Raw genomic sequence first — 22,967 nt, 5'->3', positions numbered from 1 at the left:
TGTTTTTCTTTGCAAGTCCTCTGCTCGCCTGTCTTTTTCTCTCACTGTCATTTCACAGTGAGTCGGTCCTAATCTCTATTAATGTACCTGTTGCAGTGATATTGAAAAAAAGGCAGAGGTAGAGAACATTGTTCCTTCTGGGAAGAGTCACCTTGAGAATCAATTATTGGACTGGGGATTAGGCCTAAATATCTCAGGAATAGATCTCTGTGAAACCTCACGGCGTGACTTCTGCAACTCTCCTCATACCTCTAATTTACTTAAGCTCTAAACTATCTAATGTTCTTCTACCTGTGTCCTGGCCAGCATTAAGTCCTGTTCATCTCTTCCTCAATCCTCAAGAATCTCCAAAACACTGAGAAAGAATACATCATTTTATACCCCGCATTGCCATTTAAAAATCCATTCCTGGCTTTGTCCAACATTTTTTATTGCACCTTTTCTAGCCGAATGTCCTAGCCATCAGCCATACTGTGATCTCTCTGCATCCTTTCTTCCTCCTTGATAACTAGGGCCTTCGTCCATGTTGGCCTTAATTCTTGGCACTCTCTCCAAAAACCCTGTGCTTTGCTACTTCTCTTTCTCATTTTCCTTTCAACATTTATACCTCATATATTGTTTATTGCCTTCTCTTCGAACTAGTCTGTTGTTCAATATCTGTTTCTACTTTCTGAAGCACTTTTCTACATGTTCTACAGTACAGGAAAATCCTAGATTCACTTTTTAATGTTTGCAGAGTTGAATCAGTTGGAGTTAGGCATCAGTTTGGTCTGCAGTGTCATTTGACTGGTCATGAGGGACGTTTGCCAGCAGTTGTTGATCCTGCTGTTAAGGAATGAGATCTTCTTGTGGTGACATTGTTAAGACAGGATTAGTTTGAAGTTGGTGTCACTTTTCATGAGGACTTGTGAATTACCTTGTGCCTCTGCACTCCAAAGGTCAGTGTCTTTGAAGGAAATGAAAGAAGGAGATTAAAACCCATGAAAAAGAAGGTAAAATAATTATCTGTTTTTATCTTTCAGGCAGTCTGCTGAACCATTTCATGGAGTGTATGTATCAGTTTCTGTCTTGTATTTGAGAAATTGTTGCTTGTCGTTTTTAATTTAACCTGTTAACAGATTGTTCGCTGCTTTAACCCTTATACTTCAATTTTCATGAAAACTGTCTTCATTTTTCACATTGAAAGATATTCCCTTGGATATGTGATATGCTTTATGCCTCATATATAAAAAATACTGTCACTTCATTGTTAGTTTGCTAACACTACTGCTAATTTGATTAAAGCTTTCATTACAATACTAATGAGAAATGTTAAAAATCACACAACACCAGGTTGTAGTCCAACAGGTTTAATTGGAAGCACACTAGCTTTCGGAGCGTCGCTCCTTCATCAGATGATAGTGGAGGGCTCGATCGTAACACAGAATATATAGCGAAAATTTGCAGTGTGATGTAACTGAAATTATGCATTGAAAAATTGATTGTCTGTTAAGCCTTTCATCTGTTAGAATACAGTGATAGTTTCACTTCTTTCTTGCAGAGTTACATTGCACTTTGCTCAAAAACTGCATATATTCATGTAGAACTCTGAGTTCAAAAACTGCATGAATTTATATAAAATTCTGTTATCTCACTTTTTAGATTAGAATCAATCTAAACATCAGGTCATAGACAGAGAACACAGGGGGCTAACATCTTCAACATATTGTCTAGCCATTGTTAACAGCTAACCCGAGAATGCAACTTTTAAAAAAAAGGTTTTGTGATTTACACATGAAAGAAGTGAAACTATCACTGTATTCTAACAGATGAAAGGCTTAATAGACAATCAATTTTTCAATGTATAATTTCAGTTACATCACACTGTAAATTTTTGCTATAAATTCTGTGTGTTAGGATTGAGCCCCCCACTATCACCTGATGAAGGAGTGTCGCTCCGAAAGCTAGTGTGCTTCCAATTAAACCTGTTGGACTACAACCTGGTGTTGTGTGATTTTTAACTTTGTACACCCCAGTCCAACACCGGCATCTCCAAATAATGAGAAACGTATATAACTTATACGTTTTTCTCTGAATGTAATTCCACTCTGGGTATAATTTGTGGACTACTGATCCTAACAGTGCATATTATCTGGTTTATTAATGTGTATTGTCTACAAATAATCAAAGAATTTTCCAAGCAATGTGATTCAATACCATGTGGAGAGATTCTTACTTACATATGCAGATATTGGACCTGTGGCTATTTGCTATATTGACACATTGTGCATTCTCTGAAAGCATTGTATTTACCATGATGGTCACTGTCTGTTTTTGTTCCTTTTCCTGCAGCTCCTGAAATTGATGAATCGGCAGTGATGCAGCTGGCTGAGATGGGTTTTCCGCTTGAGGCGTGTCGCAAAGCAGTCTACTACACAGGAAACCTGGGGGCTGAGTTGGCCTTTAACTGGATCATAGCACACATGGAGGAACCTGGTAAGCTTAGAAACCAGACAGCCAATACGTGAGCATAAATCCTTCTGGGTTTTTGATGAAGCATTCAATAATAAATTCAATTTACAGTTTACCCTGAAGTGCATAGCTTTACTGTTAGACCTTTCCTGTTCAGGGAGTATTCACAGCTGCAAAGGATGAAAAACAGTATGAAGTATACAGATGTCTTTTCTGAAAGAAGAAGTATGGATATACATATCTGTCTCTCTTGCTGACTGGAGGAAAGTTTGGCTTCCCATGATTTTAATCTGGCTAGTTCCTCCAAGAGATTTTACTCTTTGGATCTGGCTCCATCTTTTAAATTATAGCTGTATGGTATGTGAAAGGATTTCTACAAAACAGCAAAGTGAAGCTCAAATTGTCACCCTTTTCAGTTACTGAGGCTGTCTTTGTAATATATATCTGTGCAAAGCTATTATTCGCTTAGCAGATAGACTCTGTACCACTCAAATTATAGACTTCACTAGTGATGCCAGACACTGTAATCAATAAGTATGTCTATGTTTTGTTGTTTGTCTGTTAGATTTTGCTGAACCACTATTACCAACAGGGTATAATGATGTTAGTCATAGTGAAGTTGGCCTAGCAGGAGGGGCCTCTTCAACAGAAAACCAGCCACCAGAAGAAATTGTTGCCATCATTACGTCAATGGGATTTCCCAGGAACAAGGTCATTCATGCACTGAAAGCAACTGTAAGTCTGAATTTGTTATATGTTCATAGCAAAATTGGTGTCAGTCCTTTCTTTTTAATATGTAATCTGGGATAGCTGTGGCTAAACTGTTAAATGTTCCACAAATCACAAAAAACAAAGGGCTGAATTTTTTAGGTGAGAGGACAGAATAGGCATTGTTCACACCTCCCTGCCATGACAAAAGCTGGTGACAAACTGACTGACATTTTTTAAAAAAAGGCTGCCCTACAGCAGTAATAGACTGTTGGCACTGTAAGTAAGGAGAGAGTCGGATATCTGCCCTCAGTGTGAGGGAAGCCCACCTTTGAGAGCTGACAGCCAATCAGACTGGTTGGAATCTTTGGCAGTGTCAGTAGCTCCATAGTTCAGTGTTAGCTACTAATGAGCATGAATAGTTCCTTTCACCATTCACAGTGGACAGCATTTGATGGTGCTCAGTGAGCCCATGCTTGCACACCTATAAACACAGTGTCTAACATTAGATGTGATTCTGATATTGGACAGCATGTACGGAATAATCCTGACTGTACTAAGAATTATGCTTGAAAACAATTTAACATAATCAGTTGAGCTTACTGTGTGATTCATTTCTGCATGTTTAAATCTACATACATTACCATACACTTCCTTCACAGGCAAAATCAGTATACCCATGTATTGCACCAATTTTCATTGAGGAAACTGTAATGGAGACTGTCAGTCCTTCCTGAATTCCCTGTGGTAACACCCTGACCAATCAGATCTACTGCTTTTACCCAGTCAGATCTACCTGGCCGGTTTGAGGTTCCTTTCAGCTGAGATTAACAATTATCAGTTCCTGTTGCATCACCATGCCAATCATGATCCACTTAATCAGCATCCTGTTGTCATGCTGTATAAATTTTGTTTCACTTCATGGCAGATGGTGGAATTTGAATTCAATAAAAGTTTAGAATTGAGAGTCTGATGATGACTAGGAACTGATGTCAATTGTCAGAAAAACACACATGGTTCATAAATGTTCCTTGGGGATGGAAACTACTGTCCTTACCTCGTGACCCCAGACTCATAGCAACGTGGTTGATTCTCAAATGCCTATTGAGCAATTGGGTATAATTTAATAAATGCTGCCCATGGATTTTTTTTTTTAAATAACATATGGGATCAAGGCAGTTCTTATAGATTTCTCAGCAATTCCCCAAGATGTCAATGACACAGTGTGTCATCAAATCTCATAAAACTTTGCGAGGAATAACAATAATTTATTTTTGCTGATCTGGCCTTGAAACTCTCTCTGAAGTGACTCTGTTGAGGACTCCCTCATTGACAGCTCCTGTTATCGATCACTCCCTAACCCAATATGCACCACCCAATCCCAGTCCCATCCCCACCCCACCCTTCCTTGATCTGAACTTCCCTGGAGTCTGGTAAACATTCATTATCATAACTCTTTGCCAACAGCTAACCTTGGTGAGCCAAAAATACCTTTTTCCCTGAGTCTAATCTTGCATCTAGCAAATATTGTTGTGAGGTTTTCACCCTGACTCTGTGTTGCACTGAAGTGTTTTGGTCACAGCCTTCCCACAACCCACCGCCAGTGACCATCTTACTTTTTAAGCTTCCTGGGACGTCTGAATCCTGATTCTAACACTGAATTGCCTACTAATCTCTGTAAATTCTTCCTGAGTCTGGATAGTGTAATCCAGCTACTTTTTGATTTCTAACTGAGACCCTCTCGAGACTATGGGAGTTGTGTTACCTTCCAAGTTGCACAGCCAACTGCAGCATTCCTAATATGGAGGCTACACCTCTTTCTCGCTCTCCTTTTCCTACTCGCTTACAGCCTGTAATCTTTAAACTCCTTTTCAGCGGCCCCAAAATTGTCCTCAGTGATCTATCTAAAACATTGTAATAAATCCTTCTCCTATTGCTGACAGAATTCAGTGTCACCACCTAGCACCGTTGGGACTGAGTGTGCTCAAAATGTTATAAATCACAAATAGCTGGCTTCCCCAGTACAATTAAACACAAGATATGGATTTCATCACAAAGTAAACATAGAACATTACAATGCAGTATATGCCTTTCAGCCCTCGATGTTGCACTGACCTGTGGAACCAATCTGAAGCCCATCTATCCTACACTATTTCATTTTCATCCATCAGGCAAACCTTATTTAGCAACTGCCTCTGTAAATTAGTGGTTGCAAGTCATCTTCTTTTGTAATGTGCCTTTGTAAAGAAGGGATGAAAAGGAGTGCAGTTGTTAACATAGTGGTTAATCCCAAGAAGTTCCGTGGTGCAGGATTCTGTGCTCTTTGGGTTGTTCACGGGGATGCATGTGGACATAAACAACAGCTATAGCTAGAAGGCATTCAACTCAGTGAAAGCTGCTCTTTGTTCTGTCTGAAACCTGCTGGTCTTCCAGTCCAAAGACCTGCCTGTGACTGACTGACTGACTGCAGACAGCCACTTGCCAAGGTCTAGGACAACCTGCTGAGGTATGCTGTAAAATTCAGGGCTGCCACAGGAAAGGCCACCAGCTAAAACCTTTCAGCCAATACAATGAGGGGCTGGAAACTGGGTAAAACCCCTAATCTGTGTGGTTGGCATGTTCTAAATCTTGTAAATTGTTAGCTGTAGTTGTAAATGTAATGAGTAACAGACCAGAAGAGACTGATTTTGTTTGCATCATATATGATGTCAACTTTGACTAGTTATGAAGTTACTCTTCTATAACTTTTACAAGTATATTTTTGGGAATAAAAGTAATTGAATCCAAAATCTCAGCCACACATAATTGACTTAAGTGAAATGTGAACCATTCCTAGAAGATCCTATGTTTCCTGAAATCAATGGTGCATTTAAAATAATTATTCACGCCCTATTAGTAGTGTTGTCATATTCAGTGACTGAAAGTATTACAAAATATTGTAAAGGCTGGAAATTTGGAATGAAGGGAGAATATGAAACAGCTGCAGACCTGCAGCATCTATTGGGAGTGTTTTGCAGGACACAGAACAGTACAGCACAGTACAGGCCCTTCAGCCCTCGATGTTGTGCCTACTCCAAGATCAGAGAGTAGACCTTTCCCAGCTCATAAAATGGCATGGTATTAGTTAAGAAAATATGACAAGATTAGAAAAATGTGATTGTTGACATCAAGGAAAACTTTATGAATTTCCAAACAAGCTTTTAACATTAAAATGAGAATCTCAGCTGTGAGTGGTGAGGGACTTATTTGAAGGTATAAATAACTGATTATTTTTGCCCCATTAATATGGAAGTTGCTAGTTTTCAATAAATTGGAGGGAAATTAGGTAGTGACAATTCCTGACATGAAAAATCTGATTGGCTACCTGGGTCCTCCAGGCATCCATCTTCGCCAGCATCCGCCAACATCTTGGGGATGCTCAATGGACTATGATCTCCAGCCCCCCAGTCCACAGAGGTTGGCATTGGGCATGCACTCGTGTCACCACATCAAGACTCATCTCTTACTCATTTGAAATACAGATTAGCACTTCAATACTGCATTTTGTAACTTAAGATATAAAGCTGCTGCAAGGCTATTTTGCATAAAGGGACAGGCACACATCTTGTGTATTGGTGCATGCCTGGGCTCTTGTTTTCTTAGTGCTCACTGTCTTGTCTTTCCTTTTTGCGTATTGCAGCCTCATTCAGAACATACAGGCTGACAGTAGTTTTGTCTTGTTTTGCCTTTGAGCACAGTTGGAATGCCAGTAGCTTGCCATGTTTTCCAACAATGATCAGTAAAAAGTGGGCGTATTACTGTATGGGCCTATGCCACATCAGGGTCATACCCACACCATGTGCCAGCAACTTACGCAGCAAGCATACTGAATGTGCGATCCTTTATGCACGCCCGGACTCTCAGCCGCACCGCACGCTGCCCTCGAAGCGGCTGCGGGGGGGAACGAGACTGTCACACACCTCCTTCTGGAATGTGCCTATGCAGAAGAAATCTGGAGAGGAATGCAATGGTGTTTGTCGAGGTTCGTCCCGAGCAGCGCCATGACGCGGGACTCCGTGCTCTACGGCCTGTTCCCCGGGACGCACACCGAGACCAGCATCAACTGTACCTGGAGGATCATCAACTCGGTGAATGACGCTCTCTGGGCGGTCCGAAACCTGCTGATCTTCCAGCTGAAGGAGTTGACCCCGACTGAGTGTTGCAGACTGGCACATTCCAAGGTCCAGGACTACGTGTTGAGGGACGCGCTGAAGCTTGGGGCAGCTGCCGCCAAGGCGCGGTGGGGAAAGACCACTATGTAAAGTCTGCCTGCCTAACGAAGAACAGGGGGCCCATGCAGTCATTTGGGCTCTGCTGACGCCTCAGCTAATTATATGGGCATATGATTGAAAAATGTACAGACCTGTATAAAAATGATAAATTCTGATCTCTGTATGTACATGTTTACATATGTATGGCATGACCAACTGTACAGACCATCAAATTATTTTATAAATAAAGTATATTTTGAAATTAAAAAAAAATACTGAATGTGCTTTAGCTAAATAGCATCTGGAAGTCTAAGGGGAATAGTCGTTAGTTAGGGAATCACCCAGTATATGTCCATGGGTTTGGATGTGTTCAGTTGGATGATTGGGAGCCAGAGTCGGAGGGTCTATACTATTACAGTCCAGGGAGTGGGCCACTGTTGTCTGGCAGTTCCAGTGCAACCGGCTGGGGCTTAGTAGTGAGTCAGTCGGGATCTGCAATAAGACAAAAGAAGGAATCCAGTAGGATGAAAGTTGCTTGCAAAGCTACCAGTGCTAGAGCATGGGGGAGAAAGCTATTGATGTCTTGGTGAGGGAGTAGAATGCACAGAAGGCAGGAAGGATTGGGGAATGGGCTGAGTGATACCCATTGAGGGAAGATGCTGCAACAACAGTGAGAGTGGTAGATTATGAAGAGGTAAGCTGAATTAGAGTGGGTATAAGGTGGCAGGGAGAAGATGGTAAATCTTACCCTTGCAGAATGCAGCAGATCATTTAATTTTCTTCCTACAATGCTGACCATGTACCTGGGCCGTGGCCACTGCTCTGACCTGGTTGGCAGCCTCTGGTGGCGTGTCCTCCTTTGCTGATCCATAGGAAAGCAGACAGTCCTCCTCTCCAACACCTTGTCCACCAGAACCTCCGGTTACCTGTCAGCAAATCGGTATGCCAAACCACCCTCTGTCAGCCATCTCCAGGGCAATTCCTCTGAAACAACACTGTGTAAAGGGCTGTTCCTGGCAGGCAGTGTTTGAACTGGTGTACAGATGGGAGTTAAATATGGCGCTGGTGGCTGAAATCCTGGAAAGGCCCAACAATAGCGAGCAAATACGGCTGAAATCCTGGAAAGGCTCAACAATAGCGAGCAAATCCGGCACTGGTGAATGCACAATAGTGTAAATACACCACATAGAGATATGGTATCCACATGAAGTTGGCAGTGGAGAATTGTGTGAAATAGCTCACCAGAACTCATGGAGAGAAACCCTCCATGAAACTCCCCAAAATTGACTGTTAGCAGATTGTTGTAAAATTCCGCTCATAATTAATGTTTCCAGTCAATGGCCATTCATTAGAACTGCATATTTCCCTCATTTTCTCTTTTATAATTGATAAAAACTGGTTGAAAACTTAAATATGGCTGATAGAAGAGCTTCCTGAAAAGGATATGTATAGGTAAAATCCTTATCAAAAATCCTGAACAAATCAGCTTTCTGAATTGTAAATGACTTCTTTGAGGCCTTTGGTAGTGGCAACTGGCTAATATCATTCGTCCAATGATGGTGACTTTGAATGATATTAATGGTGGGGCCCTATTTTTGTGTGTGATTTTCTGGTGCCTTTTCAATTTGATGATGTAATAGATGCTTTGTAGTTTTAGTGGGACATGATAGATTTAATCATGAAAGTAAATTTCATCAGTCCCTGGCTGTTTTTGTAGAATAACAACCTGGAGAGAGCATTGGACTGGATCTTCACACATGCAAACAATGAGGATGAGAACGAGACAGCCTCGGATATTGATACACAGTCACAAATTGAAACAAATGCAGAAACAGAACCAGCAGGGCCCAGAATCAAGGATGGACCTGGAAGTAAGTCAACAGACCTGCATTTAACACATGCTGCCAGCTTGCAAAGATAAATTTGCTTCCTTGGCTTAATTTTGTAATAAAAAAACATGAATTCAACTACAATATAGTTAATTACCAGCACAAGTGTATATTATTTATTTACATAATGCTGATTTCCTACATTTGTTAAATATGTTTAGGGACATTAACATTTAAAAGGAAATCCAAACACCTTGGCTTGAACCTTCTAATTTGGTTTGGAATCCCTCTTTTTGACCTGGGTCAGACAAAAAAAAATTACCTACTTACCTTCCCAGGATATTTTGGGCCTGACCTTTGCTATGGGATCCATCTTCACAGACAGTCCCGAAAGTCAGAATGGATCTTTGTAAAAGCTACATCCCCTTTTCACAATGTTGCTTTTCCAATTAAAAAAACCCACTGATTTTAAATGTTCCAAAGTCTCTTTGACAGCTACTGAGAGATGGTAAGTGTGTAACAGTATGGAGCTGGGTGATAGGAAGTGAGTAAAGGTTTAGTGTGGCAGCTGGGTGTGTAAAGGTGTTGGGTGGCAAGTGGGTGAGGAGGGGCAAGTAATCGATGCAGATGACCGGTAACTGGGTGAGAGATGCAGGAGGCTGATAAATGAAAGGGTAGGTTGGATCAAGTATTGAGGGAAGTGGTGAGTTGCCTGGGGGCTTCGTGAAGGGGCAGTCAGATATCAGAGGTGGGGTTGATTTTAGTGTTCAGCTGATGCCAGTGTGTGTAGCTGGGTCCACTGGGGAGTCGTGGATGGGGTGGGGTCAGTGTTATAGTTAGCTAGAGGTTAGAACAGACTTTGATTCTTCTAACATTTTCTGGATAACTATGTGTGCATGTCAGAAATCTCCTGCAAATCTCTGACGCTAACACGGAACTGAGACTTTTTTGATTGGTTTCAGACACTGGGTAGCTGTCATTGAAAGTTCCAGCTTCTTGGGCAATTACTATATAGTTACTGTCTCAGCCTTTGAGACGCCATGGTACACATCTTGCCTGAGTATGTTTCGGTTCCAGCCATCTGGAGACTGAAGATATGGGCACCTGTTTTAACCAATAGAACAATTTCACAAAATTTCACATTTGTTATAAGACAAAGCAATTAATCTAAAAGTCAGCTTGCCGACAGTCCAGAGCAAGCCATGTTTCATGGAGATGGGTGAAGCTTAGGACATTCTTTGTGTTCAGCTGTTCTGGGTATTTGCTAAGAGAGTTAGTTACAGAGAGGACTTTATGTGGTTGGCAACTCATTAAGGGAAAGGGTTAAAGAAAAAGCACTAGTTTCATCATTGACAATGTAGAATGCAGATGAGGTTTAATCTCAGTTCCAGTTTTGTGAGGGACTGGAAGCTAGAAGATTGTCTACTTTAATGCTAGTGGACAGTCAGCCTCACAGTATCCAATTGCAAAAGAAAGCAGCCAACCAAATTAGCTGGAAAATTTGGGAAAATAAAGGGACTGAGGCATCCACCATTAAGAGACTGTAAGGGTAGTTTTACTTCTGAAAATAGCGAGAGCTGAGGAAAATATGAACCTTAAACTAGATACAGAGGAACCTCGATTATCCAAATATCAATTATCCAAATATCAGATTATCCGAAGGAAATCTTAAGGTCCCTATAGAAACATTACATCCAAGAGCTATTTCAACCCTGATCGTGTCTTTTGTTTACAATGATTAAAAATGATCTCGGCTCACTGAAATGCTGCTGAGAACAGTCCTGGATCTCGATGGATTCCCAGGCACCGTCTCCAAATGACTGACCTCCCACTCTCCCTCTCTCCCACCCTCCCTCTATCTCCCCACACTTTCCCTGAAGTTCTACACAGGCGTGAACCCTAAACCCCCCCTCCCGCTTCCCCAAATATTCTCTCTAACATTGCCCTGTACAGGGCAAAGGTGAAACTTGTCAAAGAATTTTGTCTGCATGTGGGTTTATGTGCGCGTGCACTATTTTGAGATTTACCCCACGAAGACAGCAGCAGTCTTACTCTTGGTGTCCAGTCTGGCTGCCCCGGTGGGGATGGGTGGCTGACAGGTACAGGGGGACACAGGGGCCAGAGCGGCCGGCGGATGGGGGCAGACGGGGGTGCTGACAGAAGTCACTGCTGGTGGGGGGATGGGGGGGGTACTGCTGGCTGGGGATGGGGGGTGGTATTCTACGGGGTTAGGGCTGGGCAGGGGGCGGTATTAAGGGCAGGCAGTGGGTGGTGTTGGATGGGATTAGGGGGTGGGTGGATGAGGTTTGGGGGCGGACAGGGGTGCGGTGTTGCATGGGGTTAGGGAGTGGGCGGGAGGGTTTTGTGGGTGGGCAGTGGACAGTGTTTGACGCGGTTGTGGGGTGGGTGAGGGGGTGGCTTTGATGGAGTTGTGGAGCGGTCAGTGGGGCGGTGTTGGACGGGGTTGGGAGGTGGACGGGGGTTGGCGTTGGACAGGGTTGGGGGGCGAGCGGGAGTTTTTTGGCAGGTGGGGGGGCAGTGTTGGACGGGTTTGGGGGGGGAATGGGCTGTGGTGGGGGGTGCAGGGCACGTGCGTGGTATGCTGCAGTCTCCTGAACGGGGAGCAGACTTAATAGAAAACTCAGGGCCCCAGAAGAAAGGCATTGAATTGATTAACCGAATAATCAATTATCGGAATAAAATAGTTCTCGAGCCAGAAGGCGGGTAGCCGTCCTCAGCGCTGTCACCCCGGGCGGGTACCGGGGCGGGCCACCCCAGAGGTGGTCGGAAGGTGCTGAGGGTGGTTAGTGAAGCCGGAAGGTGGGTAGGCTGTCCTGACTGCTGTCACCCTGGATGGGTACCGGGGCGGGCTGTCTTAGAGGTGGTCGAAAGGTGTGTCAGGGCGGACTGAACTGGAAGGGGCATGGGGTGGACCGAGAACCGGAAGGTGGGTAGGGGCGGGCTGCCTTAGAGTGGTCGGAAGGTGGGAGGGATGGGGGCTTGCTGGGTCTGTATTGTCTGCACTTTTGTATGTAACAGTACTGTGTAATGTACAACTGTCATTGCTGTTGTCTTTTTATATCTTTGTGAAACTGGGATTTGAGGTTTGTCCTCATGTCCCTGTAAACTGTTCGAATGGTAGGGTTTGGGGCCTGGCTTTGCTGCTCCTCTCCCTTGTAAAATTGTTGTCTCTTGTATGCAGCTGTAAATGTAACTGTTTGTTGTAAACTGTTTTTGTAATTTGTTTAATAAAATAAAATAGTTCTCGTCCATCTCGCTCGGACAATCGAGGTTCCTCTGTATTCACAAAACATTAATTCCCTTACATAACTAACAACACTTGAGAGTCTTAATCCAATTTGCCAAAGTCAAAGTACAAGTCAAGAAGATAATTGTAATTGTGAAAAAGCTGTTCAGCCTATTGTAATTTATGCATCCAGGAAAATCTTAAAGTTCTCCCATTATAGCATTGAATTGTTTCTTAAATGATACCAGGCATTGTTGCTTTTCCAATTGTATTGTGTTTCCATGTGTTGATTACCCTTTAATTGAAGAATTTTCAAATCTCAGTTATAAATTTTACATTTACATAATGTCCTCTTTTTTTTGTATTAAACATTATAAAGTCATTCTTCAGATTTATTGTTTCAATTTTATTCACTATTTTCTTTGTGTAAGGACATATCTTATGTACATACATTCAAGGCCACATTTCTTGCCAAGCCAACTCTTAAATAACATTAAAAATTTAAGAAATATAAATCATGCAGTCAGTTTGTATAGAGCTGCTAAATTACATAGGAACTGTTCAGTACTTTCATAATGCAAAGATGCGTTGCTGACTAAACCTCTTAATTTTCCAGAATGAGGGTTTTTATTGTAGTCATTCTTTGTAGAATTTCAGAAATCCATGTATTTTTAACTAGTAGAAATTTTAATTGGCACAAGCAAAATATTTTCTGTATTTTATGCTGACATAATATAAAATGTGATTTAGTGATCCATGGTTTTACCTGCAGGATATGAGCTGTTTGCCTTTATTAGCCATGTGGGACCATCTACAATGTCTGGTCATTATGTCTGCCATATTCGGAAGGAGGGAAGGTAAACATTACTCTGGTTTTGAAAGGACCTATAATTCTGTATTTAACAACAAATCAATGTTATATATACTTAATGTGGGTCCAATTGTTTCTGTTGATGAATCTGTAATAAGAATGTTTGAGTTACTGAAGCAATGTTTTATTTGTTCATTTGTTGAAAAACCATTGGAAAATGTTTTAGTTGGAAAATCATTGAAAAAATGTTTTGTTTGAGAAAGAAAATTGAAAGGTCCAACAAAGTGATATGGATTTGTACACCGAATGCACTAACACACTTGAGCATCTTATACTATTTTAATTGTTCGCTGTGGTTCAAACATATGTAATTTCATGTTTTTGTTGCCTCTAGACTTTCTATTTCAGCACATTTCTGACACGTCCCACATGTTACCCTCCATCATCAAAAACCTGTTTGCCATATCTAATTTGCACCAAGTCCTGTTCCCCAGTCACCCACTGCTTCATTCACCTCAGCACTCACTGACCCACATTGGCTCCCAGACAAGCAATATATTGATTTTAAATGTCTCTTTCTTGTTTCCAGACCTATCCATGGCTTCACCCTTCCCATTGCTGTAATCTCCTTCAGCCTCAAAACTCTCTGAGATATCTGCACTCCTAAACTCTTGTGCAAACCTGATTTTTTAAAAATTGCTCAGCTGTTGGTTACTGTGTCTCAGTTGTCTAAAGGCTCCAAGCTCTGGAATATTCTGTCTGCACCTCTCTACCTCACTTTCCTCTTTTGCAACCCTTCTTAAAACCCACTTCTTGGGTATCTGATATCATAGAGAACCTCTATGCAGTTCAATACTTTGTTTATAATGTTTTGAGAAGTGTTTGGGATGTTCCATTGTGTTAAAGGCTCTATATGACTATAACTTCTCTTATTTTTGCATTTGTTAATTGCTTCTCCATTTCTTCCATTCAGGTGGATAATCTATAATGACCATAAAGTCTGTGCTTCAGAGAAACCCCCTAAAGACCTGGGATACATTTACTTTTATCAGCGGATGCCCTACTAAACTTTAGACCTATGTATGAAAACCATGACCTTCTTTCCAAAGATCAAAACATTAAAAGCTGCCAAAGATTTGGGGAAACTGTGGATTCTGTTATTACTGCGCAACTATTTTATTTATAGAAAACACAATTATAATCCAATAATATGTTTGATATGAGAGGGAAAATTTTTATTGTTTAATATATTGACCTTTTTTGTTTTTATTTTAAAACTGCATTTGGAGAAACTGAAGAAGTTTATCAGAGGTGTGTGCAATCAGTTTACTTTTAACTGACTTTAGCATTTTTTCAACATATCAAAACATCTTCATTATTTCTTCTATTGCTCTCTTTCCCTCTTATCTTACATCCTTTATGAATATGATTGTTCCATTTGTCTGTTTCCTGTTTGAATGGGCACTCCATAAAACATGGCTCTCTTATAGGATACATTCATCTCGCTCAGAAAGCCACAAAGTTTAGAGTTTTCCTTTCTAAATAGAAGTTCATAAAAGGAAAAGTTATTGTATTTAGTATTAACCAGGTATTTAGACATATAGATGTGCCTTGCAGTTACTGGTGAATTTACAATTTTGAACAAATCCATGGATTAATTTTAAAGGTTACATTTACAAAGTTAGACATAGAGCACAAGATCTATATGACCATACAATCTGGAACTTTAAAATATGTTAAACAGTCAATTTTGGTGCAATATATATAATCTTCAACATGTCCATTCACCCAAGCTAAATAAAAAGACTTATCAGAAGCTAAACTTTTAGAATTCCACTTTGTCATTCATTTTTCATCATTTTATTTCTTGTTGCACATAGAACCAGATTGTTATTCTATTTAAAGAGGTGATTAGTGTCAGCAAACAATGTTTGGAAAGTTACTGGTCCACTGTGGTGGCTTTGTTGACAGAAGCAGGAGCCAGATACAATGGATGGGTGTTGGCCTGATATACTCCTGCCTCTGTCTGTTCTCATCAGAGTTTGGGTGGAAACAGTAATGGGGTAAAAACAATGAATGAAAGTGCCTGGAAACAGTAATGTCTATCTGCCAGAGGATAGTTGCTTATCAGTTGCTGCAGGAATCTTGCTGGTAGTGGTTCGGCTCCATGCTGGTGCCAAAGCCTGCGCAATACATGCAGGCACTTTTGTAGTGAGCCCAAAAGTTGATTTTCAGTCTCCCCACCCTGCCACTGAAGATGAACGGATCAGTAGATTTTTTTTAGATTATATTAGATTAGATTCCCTACAGTGTGGGAACAGGCTCTTTGGCCCAACAAGTCCACACCGACCCTCCAAAGAGCAACCCACCCAGACCCATTCCCCTACATGTACCTCTGACTAATGCACCTAACACTATGGGCAATTTAGCATGGCCAATTCGCTTAACCTGCACATCTTTGGACTGTGGGAGGAAACACGGGGAGAATGTGCAAACTCCACACAGCCAGTTGCCCGAGGCAGGAATTGAACCTGGATCCCTGGTGCTGTGAGGCAACAGTGCTAACCACTGAGCCACCATGCCATCCTCAATTGGAAGTAAGCCATAATTCAGTGGCAGACAATCCCATAGAGATGTATCCTCTCTGCAGGCTGTACAGACAGCTGTGGCATGTGTTTATTTTAAGACTTACAGATTCTTCAAAGGCTACCATAACTGAACTGCCCTCGTACTCAACATCTTGCTGCCCTATGCCCATCACCAGCAACCATCCTTCCAATCCATCAGGCCATTGGATTAGCCTGCAGCCTCAGCAATTCTTACTGGTGAATGTATCTAATTTAAAAGGCTATTCCCAGAATGTCACATTGGTGGGCACATTGCTGGCATATGTGGTATGTCACTAGAATATGTCTCACCCTGTAAGTGCTCTTAAAAGAGTGAAGATTTTACAAAGTGCTTCTATTTTAAACAGAATAATGGCTCATTTCAAACTTGTATTTCGATAAAGCTATGTCTCTCTGGAAAAGCAAACTGTATTCTTCAAATGAAAATAACCTCCATTTGCCACGTGATTAGATAAGCTATTTAAATGGCAAAGAATATCTGTTCAAGAATTTTTAATTCACACCATGTAATATGGCCACACCTCACACCACCTCCCCTAATTACTGGAACAAAAAGACTAAGCTATTATCTGTTGTCAGATGAAACTAATGACGAGGTATACTGGTAAGACCTCTTGATGTGATATCATTTTCTCCCCCCACTGTTGTGGAATAAATTGATAACCTGGTAATAGAAAATCTGCTGGGGTTTGGTTTTACTGAAGTTCTATTTGATTTGTGCACCAAAGTAGCATCTAGGAATGGCAATGCATCTAATAATAAGGTTGTACTGTCATTCTAAATGATCTGATCTGCTGCAATATTATAGAATGTCACATATAAATCGTGCCATGTACTGATGGTTGCTATGTAAGGGATAGAAGTAAATGTACAAATGGCAAGGACATAAGTAGATGCTATTAAGGCATTTTAATCATCCTCATTGACTTTCATGCCGTCAGTTAGGTTCTTTTGGAGTGCATGTCAATGCAATTGTTTATTTATCACTCGTTATGAGTGTTGTGAGATCACAGGGTCATAGATTAAATGATAATTTGTAGTTCTGCTTCTGACACCACTGAATCCTGAAATTTATTCTAGGTACCTTTTGTTGTAATTTATTACATGGTGTTTAAATGTGGACAGTTAAATCATTGTCTAAGAATAGATGTAATAATCCTTCCGTCTTATTGCATAGATCCCTAGTTATTGGTCTTGAGAACCTTGCACCAAATTGAATGAAAGAGCTGCATGATTTAAAAAAAAATTCATTCACGGAATGTGGCCATGCCAGTATTTATTGACCATCCCTATTTGTCTAGAGGGCAATTAAGAATCATCTACATTGCTATGGGTCTGGAGTCGCATGAAGGCCAGCCCAGTTTCTTTCCCTAAAGGACAACAATGAGCCAGGGTTTTCCTGACAGTCAACTCAGGTTTCATACTCATAATTAGATTCTTAATTTCAGAGTTTGTTGAATTAAAATTCCACTGTCTGCAAAGTAGGATTTGAGCTCAGGTTCCTGGAACATTAAATGAGTTTCTGGATTAATATACTAGTAACAAGTACTACTAGGCCATCATCTCCCCAATTGAAAGCGTATCTAATATACTGATAAATACAAAGGTGCCTGCATCAAGAGCAAAAATGAAAGCTTGTTAGCAAAGTGGATAGAATCTCATAACTAGTCAGTCTTAGTGCATTATAGCGTAAAGGTGTGTTTACTGCATGAACTGTTTGATAGGATGGCATTAGATTTGAAAAGTGTGGAGCCAGAAAACGTACAGCAGGTCAGGCAGCATCCGAGGGGCAGGAGAGGGCTTATTCCCAAAATGTTGATTCTCCTGCCCCTTAGATGATGCCTGACCTGCTGTGCCTTCTGCAGCACCACACTCTTCCACTCTGATTCTCTACCATCTGCAGTCCTCACTTTTTCCAGGATGGCATTAAATGAAAAGAGAAGCAAAAACGTGTCTTCTGAGAATAGTTTGTATATCTTATAAGGATTTTTATATTTCATTTTCCCACCAGACTCGAGAGATATGAATGCTGGAGAACAGGGAACATTTAGAATATTAAGACCTTGCTTTCTTGCCTTTTAGATTTCATAAGACGTCCCTTGTGTTTTAAAGCACCTCTGCAACTGGTGGTGAAATAAATAACTGGTATGTAGACTAGATTGGCTGACACCAGCTAAAATGATGGCTTTTGTAAATATATTAACAATCATCACTGGAGTATGGGCATTCAACAAAGTTACCTCAGAGAAAACAATCTCTGCCCTTATTAGCTCTTGTTTGCAACATTAATAGTATTCAAGACTTCTCACTTGTTGATTGGAGTGGTATACAGTGATTGTTGGTTTGTAGAAAAAAAGATAATGGCAGTTGTTTGAGATGTTGGAGGTTGTCCTTAAAATTATTTATGTCGAGACTAACGAATTGGTAGTGCAAATCCCAACTTGTAACTATGTTGCAATTCATAACTTTACAAAACACTATTTTTTCACTCACTGCAGTATCAGTAAAATTTGTTTTAAGTAATTTTTTTAACATTTCTATACTTTTTTCTATATGTTAAGTTCAAAATTTAAGGAACATTTAACATCTCTAAAGTGAACTGTAAAGCAAAATACTCGACAATATTACTGTGAGGAACTTCAGTTTCTGACTTGCTCCCAATACTTTGACCAGCTTTGGTATACCATATTTTTGCTCAGATATTGCATTATTAAGGAAATGTTGTTTTGAAAGAAATCTATTAAGTTAGTCAATATCCATAGCACTATTTCAATGACTGAATTCTAAAACACAGGACTATTTTTCATACTTTTCACTAAATCAATCCATTAACTAAATAGAAATTATTTTAAAGTTGATTATATTGAACTAATTTTAATATTAGGGGCGGCACGGTGGCTCAATAGTTAGCACTGCTGCCTCACAGCACCAGGGTCCCAGGTTCGATTCCAGCCTCGGGCGACTGTGCATATTCTCCCCATGTCTGCGTGGGTTTTCTCTGGGTACTCCGGTTTCCTCCCACAGTCCAAAGATGTGCAGGTTAGGTGAATTGGCCATACTAAATTGCCCATAGTGTTAGGTGCATTAGTCAGAGGGGAAGTGGGTTTGTGTGGGTTACTCTTCGGAGGGTCGGTGTGGACTGGTTGGGCTGAAGGGCCTGTTTCCACACTGTAGGGAATCTAATCTAATCTCAAAGCCAAGTTCAATTTGGGCCACTGATGCAACAACACAAAATAAACTTAAAATATTTTCAGTGTATGACTTTGGCTTGGCTTTTTGTGACATGAGCTCTTGCTCAAGGTTAGATTGAGATTAGAGATAGTATTTTACAATAGATTTTTGCAGCTTGTTCAATTTATTAGGCAGTACTAGCCAACTGAGAAGTCATTTTACATGCATTAGAATTTGTCGAGAGAATTATTTAAAAGTAAAAGTGTCTACATCTATTGTTGTCACAAATCAGAAACCTTATGAAGAGTGGTTAGTGTGTCAGTATGTGGGTTATGTTGATACTAAAAATTTGGCATTTAAAAAAATAATTAAGGCCATAATGAGATCAACTATGAACTTATTGAATAATGGAGCAGGCTCAAAGGAATGAATGATTACTCCTGCTCCCAATTCCTGTTCATAAAATTACACTTATTTCAATTTATGTGTCTGTATGACCACAATATAATTTCAATAATCTCACAGTAGAATCTATGAAGGTGCAAATTACTGTTTTCAATGGGATTTAATAAGTTTTGCAAGTTTGAAAACTTCAATCTTTGTGATTTTGAGTATTTCAAACACATTCAAAAGTCAACACTTTTTATGTATCAAAACAAACTTGATCCCCTTTATCTCTTTCCTGTTTCACCCTTTTTTCATCCATCATTCAGTTTCATTTAATTCATTCTTTCCTGCTTCTCCACATCCCATGTATATTCCCTGTCCTTTCCATTTTGTTTCATCACTTATTACAGCCATCTTCTATCCTTTTATGCCCTAACTTGTACCTCATCTCCATCAGTTTGAATCTAAAGACTGCTGTCAGCCAGAAAGGAAGGGAGGCAATATTATGGGATGGACATGACCTGGAGGGGAATGGCCAGTGGCGAATGTAACAAGAATTCCTATTTCTTACTGCAGGCTGGTTTTACACATTTGTGAGTGCCAATATTCAAATTTAATTACTTTTGAAACATTTTCAGTGAATGTTGTGCCTTTGCCTTTCTATAGTCTTTCTCTTATTTGTTGAAGCTGCCATTTTACTGCTTCGGTAAAAATTCAATTTATTCAGTTTGACTATATGTGAATACTGAAGCCATTGTCTCCTGTTTTCTCTGTTACACTCGCATCTATTTTTAATTTTGTATAAATGCAGCACTGGTGTTTTTCAGCGCTAAGTAACTATAGCATCATTGAGTTTTTTTAAAAAGAGATAATCTATTTCCCATAATGGGGCGGAGTATCTCTGCATAGCTGTATCTCATCCTCAACTGCTGTTTGCAGAAATTAGTGTCATTGGTGTTTATCATCAGTAATAACTGGAAATGTTGAAAAAGAATGGCACACAATTTTCATTGCTGCACAGTTGCAACTTGGAGTAATTAAATAAAATTTTGTTGAAATCTTGTATAGCTGAGTTTTCATTTAAATATATTATTGGCTGCATAAAGGGAATCATGAAATATTCATCTTCTCTTATGGTTACAGAACAATATAAAAAGTGAGGCATTGTAACATACTGCACAAGGAAAAGTAGAATAGAGTGATAGAAAAACTGAACAATGAAACAATATGTCTCATCTCAAATTCTAGTAATGAGCATAAAGCACTTGAATGTGCAATGGTTAAGTGTAGAATGCTGTTTTGAAATATTTTTAACTTAAAATTCAAAAAATACCTGTATGGTCATTTGCTCATTATAACTGTCATTAACTTCTTTTCCTCATTTCCACTCAATCTTGGACCAATCAGCCCACTTGATTGACACTCCATTTACCATCTTAAGGATGCATTTCCTCTCCCGTGGGCACACAATGGTAGCAGTGTGTACCATGTAAAGATGAACTGCAACAACTCATCACAGCTCTGACCGCAATACCTTCCAAAACTGTGAGAACATTGTAATGTACATAATTAATTCTGTCGGCGTGACTGGGAATAGAGCACTGATAAGTGGGAGATTCTCAAATCCTGCTGCTATCTGGTCTGCCAATTTATATTCATCAGGTATACCATGGGGAACACCTATTGCATCCATGTGAGTGGTTGATCCAGATGTGACATCAAACAAATCCCTGCGTGTTCGTACATGCGGATTTATTCCCTTTTGTTTTTCTCCTAAGAGGAATAAGGGTACCCCTAGCTGGACCATTGCACAGGTTCCAAACCAATCTGGAGGTAGACTAACATGTAGTGTTCTATCTCCACAGTACCAAAAAAATCAGCTCTGGCCCAAACCATTGAGCTAGCATTCTGCCAGCCAGTTACATCAATTGTGTGCTGACACCAGTCAGCGGGCATGTCTCCCAAGATTGTATTAGAACTCCGAGTGAAACAAGTGTAATCGTTGGCCCTTGGGGTAAACACTGGAGGTAACGTAGAATTCTTTACAGGTGGGAAAATAACACTTCAGGTGGTACAATTTGGAGGGTCCGCCTGCATTGTGAGGGCCATCATGCTGGGTCTATATTAGGGAACAATGGGGCTGGGGTAGTAAATAGAGTTGGCCTAGCCGAGGAACATGCGACGCAATTACTCATGTTCATTGAGGTTGCGGTAGCTGTCATCCAGTCCAGCCACGTGTTCCTATCACTATATCCGGTAGCTAGTCTAATAATGTCATCTCTCGTAATGTTATTGGAATCTATCACCACAACTCCTGAACTTTGTTCTAACTCCACGCTTGTTGTGTTTCCGGTTTTTGGCTGGTGGATAGGAGGATCTACCAAGGTTACCTTCACTAGTCTCATGGTATCCTTTCCTGATTGATCTACACCTATTACAAAGTAAAAGCTGTTATCATCGATTTCGCACTGATTCCGTACTTCTTCGGGACCAGGGCTAATGGTGAATCCTGTCAGGGTTAACAAAAGTGGATTTTTTATCTCTGAGGAATGATCGAGTTGCCCCCTAGTGAGGCTCACATGGTCTCGAGCCTTCCATCTATTATCTGAGGATGGCGACTTCTTGGGCGTCCATCTTACCTCAGTCCATGTTAGTACATGATGCCACGTCGGGCACCATCTATAGTAATTGGCATGCATGCAAAGGTATACATCATACCCTCTCCAGCTCTCTGGATTGTGGCCACAGTCAATTACTTCGCATAAGTCAAACTGGTATGTTGTACCATGGCTTTTATCATGTCTGATATGTACGTGGCTCCCCGCCTCCCTAAAACATTTGTCCACCTCTTGCCCTATTGCTCTTTTGTACCTGGGACTGTCTCCCTCGTCTGTGTGTTTGTCCCTCGTGGTTAATACCCCTATTAACAGCGGCATAACACTTATACATAAAAGAATAGCAAAAACTCCCCACCTCCCCAGGCGAGGGTAGTGTGGGCTTTTTACAAAGGTAAACATTATATCCGTTACACAACCTGCCTATATATTTTAAACAAAGTCTTTTTGTGTTCCGGTCCTGTCCTCCCTTCTGCTCTCGAGAAAAACCCTTCCTTAGAGATCTCAAGAACCTCTCCCCCTTGTTCCAGAACCCTCTTCCTGCAAGAGTTAAAAGTTTAAAATCCTTCTATTCTTTTTCTGTTCTTATTTGTTCTAGAGTTCTCGTTGGCGGTTCCGTGGCTGCGCACTGACTCCAATGGTACCAGCTTTCTCCTTTCCCCTGTCATCTGACCACATGAGATATCCTCTCCACGACCTTATAAGGTCCTGTCCACCTTGGCTCCAACCATTTCCGTTTGATCACTTTCAACAGGACCCAATCCGTGGTAGATGGCGGCTGGCTCTGTAGGGCCCCCTTTGCCGATCCAACCTGTTTGGAGAAAGCTGACACCAAAACTGTTAGTTGGTCATAGTAAGGTTTGTACCTTAG

The 22,967-nt window shown here is 40.7% G+C and overlaps 1 protein-coding gene across 2 annotated transcripts in view; it reads left to right on the top strand.

The window, feature by feature from the left end:
- Positions 1-20,544, top strand: part of usp13 (ubiquitin specific peptidase 13) — a 112,675-nt gene extending 92,131 nt beyond the window's left edge. For both annotated transcript variants that reach the window (XM_043702239.2, XM_043702240.2), the window contains exons 16-21: positions 1,023-1,049; positions 2,332-2,475; positions 3,017-3,186; positions 9,127-9,280; positions 13,258-13,342; positions 14,270-20,544. In XM_043702239.2, the coding sequence (XP_043558174.2) occupies positions 1,023-1,049; positions 2,332-2,475; positions 3,017-3,186; positions 9,127-9,280; positions 13,258-13,342; positions 14,270-14,363 (674 nt within the window). In that variant the 3' untranslated portion in view covers positions 14,364-20,544. The remainder of the gene's footprint in view (positions 1-1,022; positions 1,050-2,331; positions 2,476-3,016; positions 3,187-9,126; positions 9,281-13,257; positions 13,343-14,269) is intronic.
- The last annotated feature ends 2,423 nt before the right edge of the window (positions 20,545-22,967 follow it).

The sequence above is a fragment of the Chiloscyllium plagiosum genome, unplaced genomic scaffold, assembly GCF_037043375.1.
Source record: "Chiloscyllium plagiosum isolate Xiang-an unplaced genomic scaffold, Cpla_swu_hap1 HiC_scaffold_13, whole genome shotgun sequence".
NCBI classification, from domain to species: Eukaryota; Metazoa; Chordata; class Chondrichthyes; order Orectolobiformes; family Hemiscylliidae; genus Chiloscyllium; species Chiloscyllium plagiosum.
Note: the sequence above shows the minus strand (reverse complement) of the source record. Positions and strands in the feature narration are given on the sequence as shown.